At 56.3% G+C, this 25,170-nt stretch overlaps 1 protein-coding gene across 3 annotated transcripts; it reads left to right on the forward strand.

Annotated features, from left to right (window-relative positions):
- The first annotated feature begins 1,875 nt into the window (after nt 1–1,875).
- PARK7 (Parkinsonism associated deglycase) lies at nt 1,876–19,049 on the forward strand. 3 transcript variants are annotated; one of them, XM_062190368.1, is made up of 7 exons: nt 1,876–1,953; nt 3,712–3,817; nt 7,430–7,531; nt 9,568–9,627; nt 10,391–10,460; nt 13,577–13,663; nt 18,703–19,049. In XM_062190368.1, exons 2-7 carry the CDS (start codon nt 3,728–3,730, stop codon nt 18,861–18,863), a joined length of 570 nt encoding a protein of 189 aa, XP_062046352.1. In that variant the 5' UTR covers nt 1,876–1,953; nt 3,712–3,727; the 3' UTR covers nt 18,864–19,049. The 3 variants fall into 3 exon arrangements, with proteins under 3 accessions (XP_062046352.1, XP_062046353.1, XP_062046351.1); XM_062190369.1 differs by having other exon boundaries at nt 1,896–1,943; XM_062190367.1 differs by lacking the exon at nt 1,876–1,953 and adding an exon at nt 2,438–2,523.
- Nucleotides 19,050–25,170: the final 6,121 nt, after the last annotated feature.

Here is a 25,170-nt window from a genome sequence, read left to right on the forward strand (position 1 = left end):
ATACGCAATGACTAGATTTTTAAAAGTACATGTAATATGCATTTGATGGAAGAGTGTGGCCTAGTGGTCACTTGGTGCCCGCACCCCACGTGGGTGCTGGGTTTGACGCCTGGCTCCTGACTGCTGCAGAAGCAGGCCCTGGTAGGCACCAGGTGATGGACCAGATCCTCGGGTTCCTGTCACGACACGTGGGTTCCCGGCTCAGTCCCGGCTGCTGCGGGCATTCGGGGAGTGAACTAGCAGATGGGAGCGCTCCGTTTTCTGTATGTCTCAAACTAATAATAAATCATTTCAAAAGCAATACTGACCCCGATCCATGTCAGATCTGACGGTGACGCCGGCGTCTCGGGAGTGTAAACTCTGGTTCGTTCTGTCTCTGCTGAGCCGTCTGTACTGTGCTGTGGCTGTTCCTTGCCGCAGCAGACCCCCACCCTAAGCCCCCTTAAGGGTTTACTATGGGGGACGACAGATTTTCCTTCCATCTGCCTAAAACCTTTGGACTTTTTGTAGGATTGATTTATTTAATTTGAAAAGTCAATTTTCTTAGACATTGAATTTGAAAAAATATTTTGAGATTCTCCATTTGCTGGTCCTCTTCCCAAACAGCCGTGGCTCCAGAAGCCTGGGCTGGGTCAGGCCAAAGCCGGGAGACTTCATCCAGGTCTCCTGTAAGGGCGGCAAGAACTCGGGCCCTCCAGTGCTGATTCCCATTAGCAGGAAGCTGGAATCGAGCAGAGCTGGGATTCGAACCCGAGCACTCCTGACATGGGGATCCCAAGTGGCATCTTTAAAAAAAAAAAAAAAATTTATTATGTTTTAGAGGCAGAGTTAAGGAGAAAGAAGGAGAGAGAGAGAGAGAGAGAGATCCCATCTGCTGGATCTCTCTTCAAATGGCTGCAACAGCTGGGGCTGTGTCAGAGCAAAGCCAGGAGCTTCTTCCGGGTCTCCCACCTGGGCGCAGGGGCCCAAGGGCTCGGGCCATCTTCTGCTTTCCCAGGCCACAGCAGAGAGCTGGGTGGGAAGTGGAGCAGCCTTGGGCCGGCGCTGTGGCGCAGCGGGTAAAGCCGCAGCCCACGGCGCCAGCATCCCATGTGGGCACAGGTTCGAGACCCGGCTGCTCCACTTCCGATCCCGCTCTGCCGCGGCCTGGGAGAGCAGCAGCAGGTGGAGGCCCCGGCACCCGCGTGTCAGCAGCGGGCTCGGTGGGCTCACAGCCCCGAGGCCAGGCTCCTGGCGGTGCCCAGGGGCTCCCCGGCCTCTGGCCTTCGCCCGTGGCTCCGGTGGGCCGAGGCCGCACTTGGCGGTCAGTTCGCGGTCAGTTCCCCAGGCCGCACTTCGGCCGCGGCGGTGGTCTCCGGCGGCAGCGGCGGGGCCCTGCCGTCCTCCTTCGGGCTGTGGCCGCCTTCCCCCTCACACGCACGTGCGGGGAGCCACCTGTCGTCGGGGTGCGGGGCAGCCCCGCGGGCGTCGCACCCACAGCCACGGCCGCGCCGTCTCGGCCGAGGGAGCGAGTCAGAGCACCGACATTTTACACCTCTTCACGGACCCACTCCGTGCTGGTTGGATGGACAGCCGCGACATCAGCTCCGCGGGGGAGACACCCATGACGTCACTGCGCGCGAACGAAGCGCGCCTCGGGGTCGCGGGCCCGGAAAAGCGGAGCACAGACTCGAGAAGGCGGCTCTGCGGCGCGGCGCGGCGCGGCGCCATCTTGCAGCGCGGAGAGCGCGGGGTGACCCCGGCCGGGGCGGGCCGGGCCGGGCCATTCGCCGCGGGGGGGGACGGCGTGCGACGTACGAGACGAAGCCCCCCCGTCGCCGTCAGGATGGGCTCGGCCGGATGTGACGCAGGGCGACGTAGGCCTGCGCGTTGCGAGGCGCAGGGGCGGGGCCCGGCGTGCGTGCGTGCGTGCGCGCGCGCCTGCCTACTCGCGTCTGCCTGAGGTGGGCTGGGGTGAGTGGTCCGCGGCGTCGCGTCTGTAGGGAGAGACGCGGGGTGCGGGTCGGGGCGCGGGAGGGCGCGGCGTTGCTGCCGGGGACGCCCGGGCGGACGCTGCCCCCTCGGCCCGGCCGCCGGCGTCCGCGGGTGCGCAGAGCAGCTCCGCCGTGCGGGAGGCGTTAGCCCGCGGTGTGGCGTCCGTGAGGTCCGGTCCGCTGTGCCTGGGCTGCAGGCCCCGCACGGGGGGCCGCGCGCGGGGGTCCTGGCCGGCGTTCCCGTCTCGGTCCGCCGGGGAGCCCGGCCGTGGGCGACGCCCCCGTGCAGAGTGGCCCCCTGGAACTTTGGAAAGAACCCTGGCCCGAGCCCGGGGGCGAGTGGCCGGAGCCCGCCGTGACCCTCGGGCCGCCCGGGGAGCGGCCACGCGGAGCCGCGGTCCCCGCGCCACGCCAGCGGCCGTGCCGGGTTCGTGTGGAGGGCGCTTGCTCTGCAGTGGGTTGTTAGGGAAAAAAACCAAGAAAAACGTGACGGAGACTCCCGCGGGGAACAAGGAACCCTGAGCGTTCGTGGGGAGCAGAGTGAATGACGGTGGGTGAGGGCGCCAGCGGCGTTTTGGAGTCCACGCGTGGGTTTTCCGGGTTAGCAGTTCGTCGTCGCTGTGTGCACCGTCCTTCACGCCGTGGAGTCCAGAAATGTTGGTGTCGAGCTAAACCTGCGATAAACCTGTCTCCACTGGCCGCCGACTTTCCCGAGGAGCCTCGGGCTCATGCGTTAGCACCCGCCTCGCCGCGTGTGTCACACTCACAGCGTTAGCACCAGCCTCGCCGAGTGTCTCACACACAGCGTTAGCACCGGCCTCACCGAGTGTGTCACACAATCAGCGTTAGCACCGGCCTCGCCGAGTGTGTCACACAGTTAGCACCGGCCTCGCTGAGTGTGTCTCACACTCACAGCGTTAGCACCGGCCTCGCCGAGTGTGTCACACTCACAGAGTTAGCACCGGCCTCGCCGCGTGTGTCACACTCACAGCGTTAGCACCAGGCTTGCCGCGTGTGTCACACTCACAGCGTTAGCACCAGCCTCGCCGAGTGTCTCACACACAGCGTTAGCACCGGCCTCACCGAGTGTGTCACACAATCAGCGTTAGCACCGGCCTCGCCGAGTGTGTCACACAGTTAGCACCGGCCTCGCTGAGTGTGTCTCACACTCACAGCGTTAGCACCGGCCTCGCCGAGTGTCTCACACTCACAGAGTTAGCACCGGCCTCGCCGAGTGTCTCACACTCACAGAGTTAGCACCGGCCTCGCCAAGTGTCTCACACTCACAGAGTTAGCACCGGCCTCGCTGAGTGTGTCTCACAGTGTTAGCACCAGCCTTGCTGAATGTGTCACACACTCACAGTGTTAGCACCAGCCTTGCCGAGTGTGTCACACTCACAGAGTTAGCACCGGCCTTGCCGAGTGTGTCACACACTCACAGTGTTAGCACCAGCCTTGCCGAGTGTGTCACACACAGTGTTAGCACCAGCCTCGCTGAGTGTGTCACACACTCACGGTGTTAGCACCAGCCTCGCCGAGTGTGTCTCTCACACAGCAGTGCCCCTCCGCTGTAGGAAATGGTCTTAACCCCAGATGCGCTGCAGGGTGTTTGTCAGAGCCCTTGGCCTAGTAACACTTCCTTCCGTTGCCCGAGAAAGTTCCTAAACGTCAGTGTTTGAGGTTTTCAAGGTGAAAATTTCAGGGTTGCATTGCAAGGTTTTTGAATTTATTTTTTAAGGCTGAAAATTCTCAAAATGGCTTCAAAAAGAGCTCTGGTCATCCTGGCCAAAGGAGCCGAGGAGATGGAGACAGTCATCCCTGTGGACGTCATGAGGCGAGCTGGGGTGAGTCCCCCGTTCTTTCCTAGTCCTCCTCTTGTGCAGTTTCAAGGTTTTTTTTAAAGATGTATTTTAGTTACATGAAAGGCAGAGAGACAGGAAGGAAGAAACAGACGGACCATCTCTGGTTCACTCCCCAGCTGGCTGTGAGAGCCCGGGCTGGGCGGGGCCAGAGCCAAGAGCCGGGAACTCCATCCAGGTCTCCCATGTGAGTGCAGGGACCCAAGCCCTTGGGCCATCTGCTGACTTCCCCAGGCACATAAGCAGGGAGCTGGCTCAGAATTGGAGCACCCAGGACTTGCCTGCCCCAAGTTTTAGGATTTTTTTTTTTTGAAAGTTTTACTTATTTAAAAGAAGGACACACACACAGAGAGAGAGACAGAGACAGAGACATCTTCCATGTGCTGGTTCCTTCCCCAAATATCCGCAACAGCTGAGTCTGGGCCGAGCTGGAGCCAGGAGCCAGGACCTCCCGTCCAGGTCTTCCACGCGGTGGCAGGGACATCACTGGCTACCTCCTGGGATGCCCATTAGCAGGAAGCTGGAATGGAGCTGGGACTCGAACCCAGGCACTCTGGTGCAGGATGCGGGCACCCCCAGCGGTGTCTTGAGCACTGTGCCACACGCTTGTCCATTGCTTAGCCTTCGCCGACTCGGCATCTTCATCTGTTAGACACGGTAAGGTGGTCTCTGTGCCAGGTGGCCTCCTGGCTGAATCTCATTTAACGTGCACGCATACTCTACAAGCCGTCCTGCCTGATGGCACGGAGAACAGGGAGGCGCTGTTGGGCAGCAAACCTCCAGCCCGCTCACCCCAGCTCGCATGGCCACTGAAGCTGACCCCTGGGGGAGCACCCAGCACAGTCCTTCAAGTTTTAGGATTTTAAAATATTTACTTTGAATATACTTTACTAAATATTTCAAGTGTATGCAAAATTAAAGACTGTAACATATTTAATCTTGTTAGCATTTGCCATATTTCTTTCAAACCATTTCATATTTTTTTTAGATCTATCTGCTTATTTACCTGAAAGAGTGATAGCATCTTCCCTCTAGTTCATCCCCAGATGCCTGCAACAGCCAGTGCTAGGCCAGGCTGAAGCCAGGAGCTCCATTTGGGTCTCTTGATGCAGGAACGAAAATCCTGGGTCACCCACTGCTTCCCAGGCCTATTAGCAGGGAGCTGGATTGGAAGCAGAGCGCCTGGGACTAGAACCAACATTCCAGTGTAGGGTGTGGCATCCCAGCGCACTGTCACCCACTGCTTCCCAGGCCTATCAGCAGGGAGCTGGGTTGGAAGCAGAGTGCCTGGGACTAGAACCAACATTCCAGTGTAGGGTGTGGCATCCCAGCGCACTGTACCTCGATGCATATCCTTTCTGGTTTTTAGTTTTATTTGTTTATTTGAAAGAGGTCTTCCATCCGCTGGTTCACTCCCCCAAGTGCCCCCAGCAGACAGAGCTGAGTCGTAGTGAAGCCACAAGTCTGTAACTCCTCCTGGGTTTCCTGTACCTGAGCCGTGCCCTGCTGCCTTCTGTGGTACCCACCAGCAGATAGCTGGGTGGTGAGCAGAGCAAGGACCCAAACTTAGGCACCGTGATGTGGTACGAGGTGCCCAAGTGGCATCTTTTCTTTTCTTTAAAGATTTATTTATTTATTTGAAAGTCAGAGTCACACACAGAGAGAGAGAGAGAGATCTTCCATCCCCTGGTTCACTCCCCTGTTGGCCGCAATGGCCGGAGCTGCACCAATCAGGAGCCAGGAGCTTCAGGGTCTTCCATGTGGGTGCAGGGGCTTAAGGACTTGGGCAATCCTCCACTGCTTTCCCAGGCCATAGCAGAGAGCTGGATTTGAAGTGGAGCAGTTGGGACTTGAACTGGTGCCCATATGGGATGCCGGCACTGCAGGCAGCAGCTTTGCTTGCTACGCCACAGTGCCGCCCCCCACAAGTGGTATCTTAACTGGTGTGCCAAACTCCCACCCGCAAACCCATTTCGTACAGAGCAGCCACTTTAGAGAGATGACCCCACGGCCCTGTTTGTCTGTTTTCTCTGTCCTATGCCGCCTTCTCTTCCTAGAGGTCACTGCTGTCACGTTGGTATCCGTGCGTCCATGCATGCCTGGCGCTGGGCTGTTCTCACCCTGCAGGCTTCTACAGGGGGTGTACAGTGTGTCTACACGAACAGCCATGGTGAACAAACTCCTCAGAGCTCCTACTCTGGGCCTGGCTTCATTCCAAGTGCTCCCTCACTGAAACTTCCCAGCAACCCTGTGAGTTAGAAGCTGCCACCCTCGTTTTACAGCTAAAGAAACTGAGGCATGGAGGCCCCAAAGAATGCCAGTAGAACCCGGACCCAGCAGTGGAGCCCAGAGTGTGTTCAGACCTGGGTACGCATAGGTCTGTTGAGCTCGCTCAGAATCGCCCACAGTGTTGGCCCGCGTGCAGGTGCACAGCCTGGCCGTCCTTGTCATGCATCTTCGCTGAGTCTCCTGTAGGAGGGTTCCCAGGCTGTGTTCCCAGTGGGGATGGCGAGGTCAGAGGACCACTCTTCCTGGATGCTGCTGAATCGCTTTCCAGTGCACCAACTGGCGGTCCCACCAGCAGGACAGGAAAGTTCCTCTTGTCAACTTTTTACATTTTGACAGGATAAAGTAGTATTTCCTTGTTTTAACTTGGATTTCTACCTTTTTTTTGAGATTTATTTATTTGAAAGTCAGAGTTAGAGAGAGAGAGAGAGAGGTCTTCCATCCGATGGTTCACTCCCTAATTGGCCACAGTGGCTGGAGCTGCGCTGATCAGGAGCCAGGAGCTTCTTCCAGGTCTCCCATATGTGTGCAGTGGCCCAAGGAGTTGGGCCATCCATCTTCCACTGCTTTCCCAGGCCACAGCAGAGAGGTGGATCAGAAGTGGGTCAGCCAGGATCCAAACCAGTGCCCGTATGGGATGCCGGCACTGCAGGAAGTGGCGTTACGCCACAGCGCCGTCCCCACTTTCTATTTGAAAATAACACGAAAGAGTGGGTGTTTGGTGCCGTAGTTAAGATGTTGCACATCTGTGTCCCATATCAGAGTGCCTGGCTTGAGCCCCACCCCCACTCTCAGTCCAGCGTCCTGCTGATTGTATCCTGGGAGGCAGCAGCAGGTGGTGGCTCAAGTACTTGGGTCCTTGCCACCATGTGGGAGACCTGGGTGGAGTTCCTGACCCCTAGACATTTGAACCAGTGGGTTGGTTCTCTCTCTCTCTCTCTCTCCCTCCCTCCCTCCCTCCCTCTCCCCATCTCAAATGAAAAGAAATCATAAAGTTCTAAATGGCAGTAGTAACCTTGTAAGATTATTAGAAGGAGTTATTAATGGGACGGTCCTATAATGTATTGCCCAAACTGGAATGCTTGTAGGAGAAAGGGTGTTCCAGCCAGACACAGTGCTAGGACAGCAGCTATAAATTGGGACTGTCAGGGAAATGGGGATAGACCTAGTTATTAAATACGTTTAGCTAACATAGTAGCTTAAATTCAGTGTGGTTGGGTTGTAGTATTTCCTGTCAAGTTATTTTAAAATGCAGGGTAGCTGTGAAAATGTCATTCTAAATGTGTCGGTGTTCTTAAATCTTTCTCGTAGATTAAGGTCACTGTTGCCGGTCTGGCTGGGAAGGACCCTGTACAGTGTAGCCGTGACGTTGTCATTTGTCCTGACGCCAGTCTGGAAGATGCAAAAAAAGAGGTTTGTTCCCCATATGTGGAATGATTCATCTGGCTTTGTCGCTAGTTTCCTGCAATGTCTTGTGAATACGTCTAAGACTTGGTAGCATAGACTTACTTTGAAAACTTACTTTGTTGCACGTCTTTCCAGTAACTCTGCTGGGAGGGCAGGGCTCCACCTCTCCGCGCCGTCACGTGGAATCCTTGATGCCGCGGTGCTTGGCGTGTTGGGGCGGGGGTGCCTTGCTGAGGCACCAGAGGGAGCGTTTTCCTTGCCGCCTCTTCTGGTTTTTGGAAAGGCAGAGTGACAGGAGAGACAGAGAGGCAGATCTGTCTGCCAGTCCACTGCCCAAATGGCTGCAACAGCCGGGGCTGGGCCAGGCTGAAGCCAGAACTCCATCCCCATCTCCCACATGAGTGGCAGGGGCTCAGGGACCTGAGGCGCCATCACTGCCTTCCCAGGTGAATTAGCAGGGAGCTGGATTGGAAGTAGAGCAGCCTGGACTTGAACCAGCACTGATAGGGGATGCTAGCGTCGCAGGCTGTGGCTTAGCCTGCTGTGCCCCAATGCCAGCACCCTATTCTAACTTTTTAATGCACTAAATCCTCTCTCTGCTCCCCCTTTGTTAAGCGACCTTTTACTTTTTCCTCTATAGTGACACAGATGGCCTGTGATTCATTTCACATGGAGCAGCTCAGACTTGATTAGTGTTGGGATTAAGAGCGAAGTAAACAGATCTGTTTAAACTGTGTCACTTTTTCCGTATCTAGAATTATGGTTCTTAACTTGTAAAGGCGATGGAGCTGGGATCCTTGCCCAGGTCGGGGGTCAGGAGGTGGGCTGTGCCCTCCTGGAGCAGCTGCATGGAGGGAGGGGAGGCGGGGCCTGCTTGCCATGCTGAGCTGGCCTCAGGTAGTCCATCGCTAGATTGTCAAGAGTTAGAATATTGGTACTTACAGGTGAGTTGTTGAGTAGAAGTAGTTTTGTTCCTCAGTGTTCTTGTATCCTATCATGCCGGGTATTTAGATCAGCAGTTATCTTTTGTAGATATTTATTGTTCATTCCAGATTCCAAAAAAATTCTATACTTCACATATTTTATTTTTTAGTTTTGGGTTTTGTTTAGTTTTAAAGCAACAGTAAGATACTTACGATCTTAAACAGTAGTTCTAAAAAGTGTGTGTTGTGCTGAATGTATACTAAGTTCTCATTTGTAGTTTGTTTAATGACTAATGATTTTCTTAAAACTTTCAGCATCGTCAAGTGTTGTTAAAGCAGTTTCCATTTTGTGTCTTCAGAGCTTGACATTAATGAGCTCTCTAGGGTGTTTTAGTGTTGGAGATACTAAAATATTGCATCATTTTTCTCTTCAAGTTCCATTTTTCATAAAGTTAAAAATATTTTTCCATGCCTTTTAAATTTTTTCTTGTGCACATACGTGTTAAAGACAGTTCACACAGTAGAGTCCGAGTGTCAGGTGTCCCCATCTCATTCTGCCCGTCTCCCTCCACCCAGCCCACAGAACATCCCTTTGTGAGTGCCTGTGTGCCACATGAGCAGGTGTGTCATGTCCGTACACATGTACACATATATTACATGTTCATATGCATGCACAAAGACTACGTGTTTTATTTCATGTTTTATCTCGTGTTTTGTGTATTGAGCACCTGTGTGCACGTGTGAGCGAGTGTATCATGTTCATACACATGTACACATCGCTTACCTGTGTTTGTGACTTTTCTGAGTCCCTGTGTGCACACACATGAGATCTGACCATACATGTGGGTTACCTATGTTTGTGTGTTTGATTGCAAGTGAGACTGTCCGCACCTGTCGCTCTGCAGCGTGGCCACGCTTACGTGTTCCGGCGGTGAGGAGCCTGTGTCCTCTGCTGACGATGACAGTGGAGTCCCGGGGCCACCTTTGTCTCACTGTGGTCCCACTGACAGCTGTACCTACACAGGTTCCTGCCTGTATTTTGCTTGAGTCCCACGTGTAAAATGTGAAAGCGTGGTTGGATCGTCACAGTGTTTTTTCTCCTTTTTTGAACTGTTTCAGGGCCCATATGACGTCGTCGTCCTGCCGGGAGGTAACCTGGGTGCACAGAATTTATCTGAGGTAAAAGCAGCGGGCCAGGACCTGGGGACACGGGCAGGGACACTGAAGGAAGTGTGTCAGGCCTGCGTGTGCTGTGTTGGTTACATTGTAGCTCAGCTGTTTCAGGGAGGGGGCTGTGGATAAGATGGAGACCACCCAAAGGAACATGTGTGTTCTAGCCTTACTGCAGACGTTTCTAGTAATATTTGCCATGGAGGTGCGCTGAACTGGTGGAGTGATTGTTCACGAACAAGTTCTGTGAATGCAGCCCCCAGTGAGATGCCTGCTTCCCGTGCCAGCAGCAGAGTCACTGGGCTTTGTGTAGGGGAAGGGTCAAGTCTGGGCTGGGGTTTGCAGGGAGCCATGAGGGCTGGCACTGCCGCTGTCGGGGGCTCAGCCTGCCCAGCAGACGGTAGAACAGTGTTCCCACTGGCCTGGACTCTGCTCCGCCCTCTGGAAGCGCCCCAGACCCCACATTGCCTCCTCCCGCCCACTCTCACCCTGGGAAACAGGAAGGCAAGGGGCAAACCAACAAAGTCGCTCTTTCCTTCCTGTGTTTGAAGGTGGAGGGATAAGGTTCCTTTAGGGCAAACCCTCTGTCAGGCCAAGGGTCCAGACACGTTGTGCATGTGGTCACCGTTACGGTAGTGATGTACAAGTGATCCTTGGACAGTAGAGCGCCGCTCTCATGGGTTAAGCTGGGCTGAGATTCTGCCAAAGTGTCCTAGCAAGAGATGGGTGGGACAGCCCAGTGGCAGCTTGACGTGTTCGGTTTCTTTGACAGTCTGCGGCCGTGAAGGAGATCCTGAAGGAACAAGAAAAGAGGAAGGGCCTCATAGCGGCCATCTGTGCAGGTACCGTGCCTGGGGGCTGCCCTTCCTTGTGGGGTTGGCTGCACGGGTCTCCCGCTTGGTCAGGCGAGAAGGGCGCCTTCCCTGGTCTGCTGGGTTGGGGGCACGGAGGTGGTGTTCCCTCAGAAGGGGGCAGCTGTGTGCGCCGCCTCTGGCCCGGCGTCCGTTCTGCAGCACTCCGCGTGTTCCGAGTGTGGTTGACCTCGGAGGAGAGGAGGGCCCTCTGGAATTCAGTAAACAGCTTGTCACGGCAGATCTGGCGCCAGAAAGCGTGTGTGCCAGCAGCGTCAGCAGGAATCGCCGGGCAGAAACAGCAGCTTTGCCCTGTGCTGCCCTGCAGAGGGGGAGGCCCGCGCCGCCTCCTGCCGCCTCCCTGGCCGTTTCTGACTCTCAGTGGGGTCTGAACTCGGGCACTGTATCGTCTGTGACTTAGAATAGGATCGCTCATGCTCCTCTGAGGTCCCCACATCTTTGAAACGTGACGTCCTGCTTTCTGGTGCTGTTTTAAAGCCGGTCGTGCTCCATCCAGTATTGGATAATGTTCCGCCAGCCTGCGTTTTTCCGTAGTGTGACCTCCCCAGGGCCTGCCTTGTTGCAGGCCGCTGTGAGATGTTTGCCCACATGGCTGGCGGGAATGGTACGCTGACGTCTTACTTCAGTACGTAGGCTCTGTAGAAGAAGTCACAGGCGAGGATCCCCGTGACTGCCACGTCGCCGTAGCACTCCCTCTGGGGAGTCAGGTCAGAACAGATGCTGCTAGGATGTTATTTGCCTTTTTCCTTCTCAGAAGTGACAGCAGGGTGTGACGGTGCCGTCCTGTGGCCATGGCATGTGTGCTAGAGATGTCCCAGGTCTACTGGTTCACGTGACAGGGGGTGATGTCACGTAGCCCACGCAAAGCCAAAGGGACCCCAGGAGCTGAATGGTAGAGAACGGGAGGCGCCGGAGCCCTGTCCTTGGCGATTTGTCTGCTGAAGGTCACTGCGGCCCTCTCTGGGGAGAGGGTCGTCGGTCCCATCGGTAGCCTCTCTCCGCGCTTTGACCAAAGGAAGACAGGATGGGATCGCGGCTTTGTGGCCCGAGGCCGTGGTGAGGCGCACGCTGCGTGTCAGCGGGGCTTTCGGTGCCAGTGAGCTCGCCTGGCTCGGCCTGGTCTGGTACTCGTGCTCTCGCGGCGTGTTCGTCCTGCTGCACACCCTGACTGCGGCAGTGAGGTGAGGGCCGTGGAGGGGAGCAGAGCAGGTGGAACAAGTGCAGGTTTTGGATGAAAAGATGCAAGTTAGGCCCTGATACTGCGTGAGAAAGATGGACTCAGAAGGGAGCTGTGTTGGGAAGAAGACAGGGAGGTTTGCTTTGAGTAGGGGCGGGCGGGCGGGGCGGGGCGGGGAGTTGACAGGTGTCAGGTGGAAGCCGGGCCTCAGACGCCAGCAGTGGCCAGGTGTCCTTTTCTAAGTCACCACCAGGTGGCGCTGGTGGCTTTTCCCTTGGCTGCCGCGGGGCATCCTGCTAGTCCTCCCCTCCCCCCAGTCTGCGGTGCTGACTCGGCAGCTCTCTCACCCTGCAGAATTTCTAGTAGTGGGGGTGCTTAGTGTCCCCGTCTCATTTTCAAAATAGACGGAATCCCCAGAAGACAATAATCGCGGACTTACCACGGCGGGCAAGCCAGCAGGAAGTGCCGGCGTCCGGGAGTGAGGGAGGGTGTGGAGGAAGCTCCCTAGGCCGCCTGGAGCCCCGGCCCCGCTGCTCGCTCTGCTCGCGCTCCCTTTACAGAGGAGACGTGGGGGGGGGGGGGGGGGCGGCTTTCTTATCCCTCCGCTCTGCCGTGGAAGAATTAGAGGTGACTCGGGAGTCCGTTCAAGTAGACTGAACAGCGCATATTTGGTACAATACAAGTAAGGCCAAAGGATGCCTGGGGCTTTGCAGAAGGTTCCTGGGAGATGTGTGTGATAAAAACACTCTGCACAGATTTCCAAAACATTTTTGTACCAAAGTTATCTTTTAATTCCATTTTTTTCATAGCCTTTTTGAAGTACCCGCGTGTGTTTGAGGCTTTTGACCTAAGAAGTAAAAGTCAGAACTTGGAGTGACACTGACACCTCGGGTTAGGTAGAGCGCTTATGCAATCAGGTTGCAGTTTGTTTGTTCCCGTGTTTACAGCAGCGCTGGCTTGAGCAGCCCACAGGTGTGTTATGTAACCATTTCCTGGGAATCATGTTGGAAAATGAAAGGTCAGGTTTGTGGAAGCAAACACAGGCTGTGTGAGGGGACGTCGGCCAGCTCCTGCCCTCGGCTGCTACAGCAAGCTGCCCTAGAGTCTGATCCTCTAGGTATGGCTTCAAGAAAAAAGGTGAACGTTTTTTCAGACCTTTAAAGTAAGGGAACAATTAAAAGTAAAAAGCCTTTTTGGTGTTAGTCCTTGTTTGAGCCCATCGCATATAAATATGCTTGTGATCCTGAGTTGACCGCTTTCGGTGAATAAATGTGGATAAAAATCTCAAGTTGGCACCCGCATCGTTCAGAGACTTCATTGTAGAGGCGCAGGCTGCCCTCTGCGCATGGCTGCTCGCCTGGGTGCTGTGACAGAGCAGCAGTGCTGTGACCTCTCGGACACCGCCAGGCTGTCCCCCCCAAGGTGGGGCAGTCTGCTGTCCCTGTAGAAAGCCTGCCGCCCGTGAATTTGGACGGGAGGGTTGGTGGATGTTCACCTACTCCATATTCTAGTAGAAAAATAGAACTGCAGCCGTGCAGTCTAGAGGTTGAGAGAGCACCAGGGGCCTCTCGTGTGTCCCTCCTGCTGGGAGTGTGGCGAGAGGTGAGCGCAGCGGTTTCTGTACTCGCGGTGCATCCGTTTCCTGCTGTGTGCTCTGTTGGTCTGTGTGTGCTCCCGTGGCATCGGGGTACACTCTCCTGACTCAGTGGTTGTGGAGGGAGGTGACGTCTCGCCAGATGTGCCCAGCAGATGGTTTCTTACAAACATACTCTTCAGCTCTCCCCAAAGTTCAGAACCCACTCTTCTGGGAAGAGCCTCTTGACTCTGAAGATGTTGTGGCTGTTGCAACTTCTAACACGTGAGTTTGCTGTACCTGCACTTACATCTTGTATTAATCTTGTATTTCCAGGTCCCACGGCTCTGTTGGCTCATGAGATAGGCTTTGGAAGCAAAGTCACAACACACCCACTTGCTAAAGACAAAATGATGAATGGGAGTAAGTATCTGCGCGTAAGCTGATGCACAATAAGGCTTCTCCTGCGCACCGGCGTTTCCCACCCGTGTGAGCCGTTAGGCGGGGACTGTCCGTGCAGCTGGTGGGGTCTCAGCTCCTCTGCACGAGTGGTCACCAGGGGCTGTGGGGTGGTGTGTTCTGTGCTGGGGGCTGTGGTCATAACCAAAGGCCAGCAGATTCCTTATTGTCACAGATTCAACGTGATTATGCAGTGCTAGCTTAACTAGGGTCGATGTGAAACCCTGACAGCCATTTCACAGTGTCCTTTTGCCCACAGTCCAAAGTGACACGAATGCTGCTCTCTGCATTCAGAGAATGGCCGAGTGGTAGGCCCGAGTGCTCGGTGATAAGTTTATTTACAGATAATCAAGCCGACATTTAAACTTTACCAGTTTTTGACTGTCAGAGCAATTTCTGCTCCTGGTGAAATCCACAGACAGAATAGGTGGAGGGTGAAGTGAAGCCAGGCTCCTCCTCTCTGTCTCCTCCCCCTTCTGTCTCCCAGAGTTAATTTGTGTGAAGTTGCTTGTGTAACCCTCTAGAATTTTCTCTGCACATATTCCTCATCCTTTTCAGCTTAATATTTTTACTCAAGTGGGACCTAAGTGTTGTTACACAGCTTGCTTTTGTCACTTGGCATACTTCACCATGATCTGCTCACAGCACACGCACTTGCTTCATCTAAGTGCCGGGAGCTAACCCGGCATTTGATGTGTCATGACATGCGTAACTGCTCTCCGAGGAGGGACACGGAGGTAGTGTTCTGCTTTTTTTTTCTCTTTTTCTTTTGGTCTTTAGAATCCAGTGAATGTCCTTAAATGTCTCTCAGCATCTCTGGGCCTTCTAAAGTAAGGTGATGCGTTATTTATTATTGCATATTTCTTTTTTTTATAATAAATAAACTATTTTCTAGGTCAGTTTTAGGTTCACAGCAACATAAAGGAGAAAATGCAGAGAATTCCCAGGTGCCCAGCCCACGTTATTCCCCCACCAGCACCCCAAGTGCATCCCACACAGGAGTGGTCCACTGTTAGGATGCATGGCCTCATACAGTCCCATCATTGGTATCCACAGTCCATAGTTTACACTGTGATACGCTCTGCATAGTCTGAAATTTGATCCAAGGTGGTATTTGCTTGAAAATATGTAGGAAAATATTAACTTGTCAATAAAACTGTTTGAAAAATTGATATTTTAAGAAAAAAGCTATACCACTGATTCCCACCCCCACCTACTTGGGAAGGCAGAGTGACAGAACTTCCATCCACTGGTCTACTCCCCAGATGTCTTCAACAGCCTGGGCTGAGCCAGGTGGAAGCCAGGAGCCAGGAAGTCCTTGCCCGTCTCCCTCATTGGTGGCAGGGGCCAAAGCACTGGAATGTCACTCGCTGCCTCCCAGGTGCATTAGCAGGAAGCTGGATGGGAAGTGGAAGAGTCGGGTCTCTCACCCAGGCATCCCAAGTAGCCGCTCATCTGCTGTGCCACAATGCCTGCCCCCAAAGAGCATTTTGAATACAGGAATGTAATCTGAGCTAACAGAGGGACTTCAGAGGGTCGGGGAGAAATGGGCAGGACAGGACCGGGCTTCCTCGGGTGGCTGTGACGCGTTGAGGAAGGCCCGGGGAGAGCACTTGCGCCCCGCGTCTGGCAGCCTGCCTTCTCTCAGTCTCCTAAGCCGGGAGGTTGATGAGTAGAGAGAGCCGGACTCGCAGTGTAGGGAGCGCGTTCCCCTGCGTTACCCCCAGGCCTGACAGGCGGGCATCTTCCTCCTGGCCTCGCGGATGAGGAACAGGCTCAGGGAAGCGAGGCGACTTCCCCGAGTCGGGCCCAGCCCGGGTCCTGTGTCGTTTTGCCCCTGTCCCGTGTCACAGCAGGGCTCCCACATACATCGACGTGTCCAGGCGTGGAGTCGAGCCGCTAAGTCCTGTTCCAAGGTAGAGAGACTGGATGTGCTGCCCCTCAGACCCCTCAGAACTGGTGCTGTGAGGGCCATCCAGCGTGTGCTGTGGCCGAGACCCTCCACTGGCCTTGGTGTGACCTTGAATCAGGAAGAAAGTTTTCCCTCGGATGAGCGATTAGCCTGAACCCCAGAGTCCTCCGGGTCTCAGGTTTTGAATGCGTCCGTCACAGCTCCGCGGTCGCGTGTGTGCTCTGCTTTGCCTGTTTGGGAAGCATCTGTGTGCTGGTCCCACTGAGCAGGGGAGAGCCAGGCGGTGGGGTGGCCCCAGGTCCCCCCCAGCCCTGCACAAGGGGGCAGGCTCGTCAGTCTCACCAGTCTGTTTCCTGGTCTGTCACATGAGCTAACAAAGGTACCTGCGGAGGTACCAGTGACTTCACGTGTGGCCTTGCACCCTCCCTGCCACCGCAGTGCCACCGCCGCCCACTTGGGCTGCAGGCTGGGAACACAGTGGCAGACAGGCTGCTGTGGCCGTGACACCACCCTTCCTGCTGCTGGCGTGCCCGTTTCACAGAGGGGAACAGTGAGGTTCTGGGAGGTTAGCCGGCTGCTGAGGAGCAGACCTGGGGTTTGAACCGAGAGCTGCAGATCGACCAAGTGTACGCTGCAGGTAGTGAATGTTCCTGGCTTCCTGGGACTGCGGGTCTTGGGCAGCTGTGGGGCTGCCGTGGCTGCACAGCACTGTGGTGTGAACATGGCGGTGGGGCCTGGTGCTGAGCCACTGTTCACGAAGACACACACTGCCTGCTGCAGAGCTGACCCGAGTGCTGCAGCTCCTGTCCCTCTGAAAACCTCCTGGCTCTGGAAGTGGTACTTAAAACCTTTTTTAAGTTAAAGAGAAATTTATCCAGCACCTTAGGCCTGTTTGCACATGTGATCTCGGCCCTAAACCCACAGAGCCTGGCTTGGGGGTGCATGGCCTCTGGGTGGGATGGCCTCCCGCACGTTGCTGTTCACCATTGCCGCCACCAGGTGGGGGCCGTGGACCAGCGTGGACCTGCTTTTCCTGGTGGAGGATTTGGGGAGAGCCCCAGCCTTTGCAACCCTGGGTAGCCAGGTTCAGCCCCTGACGATGCGTGAGGCATACACTCAGCACGTGCTGCCCGCCGTCCCAGCTGGGTGTTTGGTTCCACGTGTGTCGTCGTCTCGGGGCGCTTTAGCCATCACAAAACGAGGTCCAGTTAGGAAAAGCTTCCCCCCCCCCCCCCCAACCAAGGTCCCCTTTGTCTCCTGAGTGCGCCTGCGGAGGTGTTGCTGTCCTCTGCTAGGGAGGGGGGAAGACCGAGGCCACTTTGAAAAGACGTGAACTTGTGGCTTCTGCTGGGAGGGGCTCGTGAGCTGAATGTTCTCTGTGTGGTCGTTGGACAAGTGTTTGCTGACCGCTGCTCAGACGGGGCAGGGGGCAAGATGGAGGCGGGCCCAAGGTGTTCCAGAGCATGCTCTGTCTGCCCTGCATCCGGCGTGGGCACGGTGGTCGCAGCTGGCGTTCACTGTCCGTCTGCTGTTCACTGTCCGTCCGGCGTTCACTGTCCGTCTGGCGTTCACTGCAGAGGCTAGTGCAGCGGAGGGCAGCAGGATTTCACAGCCTCGCCTGCCCTGAGCCACCCTGCTGTCCCCGTGTCCCCTGCCACTCCAGGCAGGTCCTTCCTGGGTCCTGGGCACCTTTTCCTTAAGATCCACTGCAAGTGTCCCTTTCCTCTTGGTGACCACTGTCACCAGCCTGTCCTGGCCACCAGCTCCCACTTGGACCCACGTTCTCCCCTGTTGTTCTCCCAGCTGTGCCAAGACCAGACCCCAGGGGCCAGAGAGGGTTGGTGAGAGCTTTCTTGGGGGGCACATGGATGGGTTCTGCCGAGCCCAGAGGGGCGCTGTGCTGGACCAGTCTCCGAGCAGCCGGTGACGGTGCAGGGGGAGGCTGCACCTAAGGGCACCTCTGTGTTGTCAGTGTTCTGGGCCAGGTGGGGACAGGGGAAGGCCCTGCCCTGTTGGGAAGGGGACAAGGAAACACAGCATTTGCAGGTTGTCAGTGGGCGGGGCCCGTGCCCTGATGGGGCCCTGAGGGCCTGCCCTAGAGAGGGGCCGCGGGTGTCCTGGGCAGCCGTGCTGCTGGGCCTGCAGGGGAGCGCGTTCCGGGGCAGAAGGGCAGGAAGCAGAGGTACAGGTGGGGCGGGAGGCCACGGCCGGGCAGAAAGCACTCTGGCCCTGGGTGGAGTCCACGTCCGCCTGCAGTGGAGGGGGAGAGCTGCAGAGGTCGGTGTGGGAGAACCCCTGAGTTGTTTGCCAGAAAAATAACCAGTTGGGTGCACCCAAGGAATGGACCCTGAGACACGAGCTTGGCCACTGCCCCCACAGGCAGGTCTCCCCACCACTGGGCTGTGATGGTCCTGCCTGTTGGTGAGGCAGCTCCTTCCCCCTCCCCTGCATTCACAGAACTGTCCCTGAACAGTTGTTGCAAAGTAGAAGTGTGACTGGTTAGCGATTAGCGCTCTGACAGGCCCTGCCCGTGCGGTCTCCCCAACTGCATTTACCTTCCAGCTGTTTCCTTTCAGCAGTTTCTCGCCCTCAGCCCTCAACCCTCAACTTCTTCCTGGAGCTTCTAAGAGCCTTAGGAATGTTCTGGATGGCCAGCTAGCAGTGGGGTACTTTTTAAAAATGTGTTTTTGTTTGTTTGTTTTCTATTTGTTTATTTGAAAGGCATAGTTACAGAGAGAGGGAGAGACAGAGATCTTATCTTTATCTGCTGGTTCACTGCCCAAATATCCTCAACAGCCAGAGCTGCACCAGGCTGAGCCCAGGAGCCTGGAGCTCCCTCGGGAGTCTCCCATGAGGGTGGCAGGGGCCCAAGCACTGGGGCCATCTTCTACTGCTTTCCCAGTCGCAGGAGCAGGGAGCTGGACAGGAAGTGGAGCAGCTTGGATCAGCACTCAGATGGGAGGCTGGCCTTGCCGGTGGCGGCTGAACCTGCTGCGCCACCGTGCCAGCCCCTAGGGATGTAAGCCAGCCAGTGATGACGTGCCACGCAGCACAGCCCGTGAGGACGTAACCTTTCTGTTCATCGTCACAGGTCATTACAGCTACTCCGAGAGCCGCGTGGAGCAGGATGGCCTGATTCTCACCAGCCGCGGTCCGGGGACCAGCTTCGAGTTCGCTCTGGCCATCGTGGAGGCGCTGAGTGGCAAGGAGGTGGCGGCTCAAGTGAAGGCTCCCCTCGTGCTTAAAGATTAGAGCAGGAGAGTGGCGTGGGTGAGAGCGCCACCTGCTGGGGTTCACGCCCGCCAAGGAGGCCCGCTTGCATACTGAGAAGCACTGTGGATTGTGGCGTCACGGCCCACGGGCTTCTTGGCCTGCAGTTTGTGTCTGTACATTTCTCTGAGCCCTGTTCGCACAATAAACAAGGCGCATAGCAAGCCACTGGTGGTGCCGCCTCTGTCTCGCGTCTCTTGTGGAACCCAGCTCGTTACCAGCTGGCTTGCAGCTCTCACTGTGGATGCAGCTGCTGTAGTAAAAGCCCAGTGGGCAGCGTAGGCACGGCAGGAAGAAGGCAGAGGTGGCGTCGATGGGCTCGCCGTGCTCTCCCATCCTCCACTGCTCAGCGCGCTGGTGCAGGGCCGCTGAGGCTGGCCGCGGGGGAGTCCCAGCAGCCTCCGCCTCCAGTTCCGTTGTGGAAAGAGGCCTCAGGTGGAGTTGAGAGCTGCCCAGGGTGGCCCAGCCATTTGTTCCTTCCTCAGGTAACGGCACTGACTCCTTGTGTTTTCCAGAGCCCCCACACCGCCTGCCTACAGCCAGGGGAGAGCAGACAGTGGCTGCCGTGGCCAGGAGGCTGCACTGTGACCCCGGAGTGTCCGCAGCCATCTGGTCACTCAGAAAGAACAGCTGTAGTTGGCTGGTCGCAGGACAAGGCAGATATAAATCTTTTTTAAAAAAGATTTATTTGAAAGAGTTAAAAAGAGGCAGAGAGAGAGGTCTTCCATCCACTGGCTCACTCCCCAAGTGGCCACAGCAGCTGGAGTTGGGCTGATCAGGAGCCAGGAGCTTCTTCCGGGTCTCCCACGCGGGTGCAGGGCCCAAGGACTTGGGCCATCTTACACTGCTATCCCAGGCCACAGCAGAGAGCTGGAGCAGAAGAGGAGCAGCCGGGTATTGAACTGGTGCCCATATGGGATGCCGGCACTGCAGGTGGCGGCTTTACCCGCTGTGCCACAGCGCTGGCTCCAAGAGATGTAAATTTGTAAAGATGAAGGCAGGATTGCACGTTTTGACGAGCACTGTGAAAGACAGCAGAGAACGCCAGGTGAGACTTGTATGTTAGGAGGTGGCATGGGCCTCTGAGGAGTGACATTGACACTTAGACCCAAAGTACCTGCTGGCACCTGCTGTGTGCCCGGCCCTGGTGCTGGGAATAAGCCGGTGAGAGACAGGCACAGTGTTTGTGCTCACACCACGCAGAGGTGTGGGAGAGGACAGAGAGGCGGCAGATTTTATGTTTGTGTCCCATTGAGAAAAAGGAAGTGGGCAGGGAAGTGGTGGTGAATATTTTGTGCATGATGGTTAGAGGAACCTGAGGAAATTTGGGTGTGAAAGAGGCAAGTGCTGTTAAGATCATTCCAGACCGGAAGTGCAAAGGCCCCGAGGCAGGAGCTGCTGGAAGTGTGAGGACCAGGGCGGAGCCAGGTTGAGGGGGAAGCCAGAGTGATTGAAGGCTCGCTGTGCCGGGGGTCCCGGGGGTGCGGGCGGGCAGGATCTGTCACCGTGGGCGTGGCAGGAAGGGGCGCCAAGGACTCCCCCACACTTCAGACCTGCACATGAGGTTAGTCGGGGTTGCAGAAGGGGGAGGGGAGAGTTTGGAGTTGAGTTGGTGGACTGGAGATGTCTGCAGGCCTGTGCTGACGGTTGCTGTGGATCCGAGAACCGTGTTGGGAGCAGTGGCGAGTGTGAGCCTCCCACGTTAGCTGCAAGTTCCAGCACAGCCCCTGCCCCGGAGTCCGCGCCCTGCGGTGCAGAGCTGGGGACAGGAAGGGAGACCTGAAATTCCTGTGCCCTTAGGACGACAGGAAGAGGTGGTTCCCAGGCACCGAGGGTGGCGGCGTGGGCCTTGTGTGGTCTTTCCTGGTAACTTCTACAAAATCTCCACCCTGCCCTGGTCTGAGGCCTCTTTCCCGGGCTAACCACACCTGCAGGGAACTGAAGGGGGCTGCTGTCTACACTGCAGGAGTGGCCCGGAGTTGGGAGTGAGTCCTGCAGCCCCCTAGCCTGGGACCACCAAAGCACCTGCTGTGGGGGGCGGAGGGGAGTGGGGGAGACGTGCCCCAGACCCGGCTCCTGGTGGTCAGCAAGGGCAGCCGGTCGAGAGCTCGCTCATCTGAAACAAGCGAATTCCTCTCGCAGGGCCAAGGAATCAGCACCTCCCAGCAGCTGGCGGCCGGGATGGGGCAGCTCAGCCAGGCTTCCCCGAGGGTCTCCTGAGGCTGGGTCGGCCGGAGAAGCACCTGCCTCTCTCTGGGAGGAGAGGGGAGGGGCTTGGCCGACTGAGCCCTGCTGGCTTCCCAGCGCCTCACCAGGTGGGTCAGTGGCGGAGGGTTTCCCACGTTGACAGAGAAGGGACCCTGTGACATCACACACCCGCCCCTCTGTCCGGCAGCGAGCACAGACTGCGGTGTGGGCTGAGTCATCTCAGGTTAGCCCAGCCCACAAGCCGAGGAAGTGGCGCTTGTTGTGAAGGGAAGAGGAAAACCCAGCCCCTGTCCTGCCGTGACGGGGGAAGAGCGCTTCTCCAATGAGGAACAGGAATGCCAGGAGCGTGCAGGAACGTGCCGCCGGCCCCGTCCTGCAGGCTGGGTGCGTGCGTGTTCTATGCGCTCGGAACAGGGCGAGCGTGAACTCCGGCAGCTCGGCCGGCACGGTCCTCTGGGCGCTCTAGCGGAAGGTGCCCTTTGTCCTGAGTGAGGGGAGGCGGCAGCAGGGCCTCGGCGCCCAGGAAGCCCTGGCACCAGCGCTCGGGGCTCCGTCTGTGACAGGGAGGAGTTGTCAGTGACACCTGAGCTGGGTGAACTCTGCACGGTCCCAGTGCTTTCTGTCCCGGGGCATCCAGAGGCTCACGTGGGACCCAGCACGCAGGAAGCTCTTAGAACTGGAAGGAATGCAAACAGTAGGGTCACCATCCGCACCAGCACCATTGTCACCGCCCCGCCGTCGCCGGTGTCACTTCCTGCCCTCGCAGGGCTGCCTGGCGGTTCTTGGACGGGCCTGGGCCAGCAGCAGTCCCCAGACCCTGCAGGGCCCCAGCGGCTTGCTGCTTACAGCGGTCTTGCTTTTTCAGTTCTGCGTGTGGACACGTTCAGATTTTCTTGGTTAAAGAAGTATTCTGTGTGTTAATTCAACCCAGCCCTGCAGGTTTTTATGCGGCTGGAAAGTAATGTGAGGATGGAGTTTGTTGTCTTAAAGACAACATCGTGGGTGATGGAGGCGCAGCCACCAGACGCACACCTGGGGTTGACAGCGATAACATCTGAGCGTTGTAAGTGCCGCCGGCGGGGGTGGGCCGCCTCCAAGGCCACGTGTCTGGCGGGGGGGGGGGGGGGGGGGAAGGGGGGGCTTTGGTAAAGCCAATCAAGGCAAATACGAGGGTACATCAAAAAGTTGGTGAGGAGATGGAATTAAAAGTTTGTTTTGATGCAAAAAATTTTAAAATCCATGCTTTTTTTTATAATACACATTTCCCATGAACTTTTGAAACCGCCTTGTATGCTTATATTTAAACATCTTTTTGTGGGAGCCAAGTATTGTGACACAGCACGTTAAGCCACTGCCTGCAGTATCGGCATCTCATATGGGCGCTGGTTCAAGTCCCAGCTGCTCCACTTCTGATCCGGCTCCCTGCTAATGCTCTTGGGAAAGCAGCAGAAGATGGCCCAGGTACTACTCCTACATGGGACAGCCGTAAGAAGCTCCTGGCCCCTGGCTTTGGCCTGGCCCAGCCCTGGCCATTGTGGCTATGTGGGAGTGAACCAGCAGATGGAAGATTCTCTCTTTCTCTGTTTCTTCTTCTCTGTAACTCTACCTTTCAAATAAATAAAATGAATCTTTAAAAAACAAAAAGATATTGGGGCTGGCGCTGTGGCCTAGTAGGCTAAGCCTCCACCTGCAGTGCCAGCATCCCATATGGGCACCAGTTTGTGTCCTGGCCGCTCCTCTTCCGATCCAGCTCTCTGCTATGGCCTGGGAAAGCAGTGAAAGATGGCCCAGGTGCTTGGGCCCCTGCACCCACGTGGGAGACCTGGAAGAAGCTCCTGGCTCCTGGCTTTGGATCGGCCCAGCTCCAGCCATTGCAGCCATTTGGGAAGTGAACCAGTGGATAGAAGACCTTTCTCTCTGACTCTCCCTCTTTTTTGTAACTCAAGTAAATGAATTTTTAAAAATGTTTATTTATTGGAGAGGCAGAGAGAAAGAGAGAGATCTTCCATCAGCTGGTTCATTCCCCAGATGGCTGCAATGGCCAGAGCTGGGCCTATCTGAAACCAGGAGCCAGGAGCTTCTTCCAGGTCTCCCATGTGGGTGCAGGGGCCAAGGACTTGGGCCATCTTCTACTGCTTTCCCAGGCCATAGCAGAGAGCTGGATCAGAAGTGGAGCAGCTGGGGCTCGAACCGGCGCTTAGTGGGACACCGGAACTGCAGGTGGCAGCTTTACCTGCTATGCCACAGTGCCGGTCCCTAAGTAAATTTTTAAAAATTTGAAAAAGATATTCTTGCACCAAAATAAACTTATCTTTTAATTTTTCCATGAACTTAACAATCTTTAAAATGTTATTTGAGAGAGAGAGCACTTGTTAACTATCTAGATGACTGCCAGTGCAACCCAAGAACTCAATCCAAGTCTCCCTGGTGGGTGGCAGAAGCCTAATCACTGAGGCCATCACCACGTCCTCCCAGGGTGCGTCAGCAGGAAGCTGGAGTCAGGAGCTGGGTATCCAACCTATGCACTCCGGTAAAGAACAATTTGGGACACAGGTATCTTAACTGTTGGCACAAATGTCCACCCCTCTGCACTCCCCAAATGGCTGCAACAGCCAAGGCTGAGCCAGGACGGAGCCAGGAGCCAGGAGCTTCATCCAGGTCTGCCACGTGGGCGCAGGGGCCCAAGCACTTGGATCATCTTCCGCTGCTTTCCCAGGCACACTTCCAGGAAGCTGGATCGGTAGTGGAGCAGCTGGAATAGAGCTGATGCCCATATGGGATGCTGGCGTCTCAGGTGGCAGTTAACCTGCGACACCACAGTGCCACCCCCCCCGCCCCAGGAACTCTTTGGAAGACTCTCCTATGCCACCGGATCCGTGCATGGCTCAGCTTTCTTCTTTCCAAGGGAAAATGACTTCCCAATGCTCACTAAAGAGACAGCTGTGCTTTCTGGACCTGGATAGGACATGGCCGCTGTCAGTCCTGTGCCCACCTGTCCTTGGTGCTGTGCCCACCTGTCCTTGGTCCTGTGCCCACCTGTCCTTGGTCCTGTGCACACCTGTCCTTGGTCCTGGGCACACCTGTCCTTGGTGCTGTGCCCACCTGTCCTTGGTGCTGTGCCCACCTGTCCTTGGCCCTGTGCCCACCTGTCCTTGGTGCTGTGCCCACCTGTCCTTGGTGCTGTGCCCACCTGTCCTTGGTGCTGTGCCCACCTGTCCTTGGTCCTGGGCCCACCTGTCCTTGGTCCTGGGCCCACCTGTCCTTGGTCGGGTTCACACCTGTTCTTGGTGCTGTGCCCACCTGTCCTTGGCCCTGTGCTTACCTGTCCATGGTCCTGTTCACACCTGTCCTTGGCCCTGTGCTCACCTGTCCTTAGTCCTGTGCTTACCTGTCCTTGGGGTTCATCCTTCCAGCCCCTGCCATGTGCAGGTTGGAGGCCTCGGGCTGATGGGCCTGCAGCCTGGGTCCCTGACTAATGGGTGGTCAGCCATTAGTGCTGGCCCTGGGGACAGCAGGTCACCTGGAGGAAGCCTGTAAAAGATAGCTTGCCAGACGGGCTGAGGATGGTGGCAGCCATCTGATGGCTGTGCCTCCGACCTGCCGCAGGGTTGGCCTTGAGCTGTAAACCTGTGCAGGAATCCAGTGAGCCGGGTTCGCAGGCTTGATGAGGGCACCCTCCTCCCTAATGCTCAGTTGGGCTTTCACATCCCTGATCCGGGAAAGACAGCCACCCGGCATGCTTACGCCAGCGTCAATTATCTCCGACGGGGCCTAATACCATGTCATTAGATGGTGATTCTGTGGGGCACGCCGCTCAGCGCTACCTGGCTCTGAAACACATCTGAAATTTTAATCATACAACAGATACGTCAGTACCTGCTCATTGGGAAAGACGCCAAGGATACACGAATACAGTAAAGCCTAGAAAGTTCTCGTTACCGCCCGCCCTCCAAGCCCCTCCTCCTTTCCCAGGCACCCCTTCTCCGTCCCTCCCCCAGTCTGTTTTCTACGTGTTTGCACACATGAGGTCACACACACCCACACCCACCCCCACCTTCTCTTTTGCACTTACACAGAAAGT

This window comes from Lepus europaeus, chromosome 5 (assembly GCF_033115175.1).
Source record: "Lepus europaeus isolate LE1 chromosome 5, mLepTim1.pri, whole genome shotgun sequence".
Classification (NCBI taxonomy): Eukaryota; Metazoa; Chordata; class Mammalia; order Lagomorpha; family Leporidae; genus Lepus; species Lepus europaeus.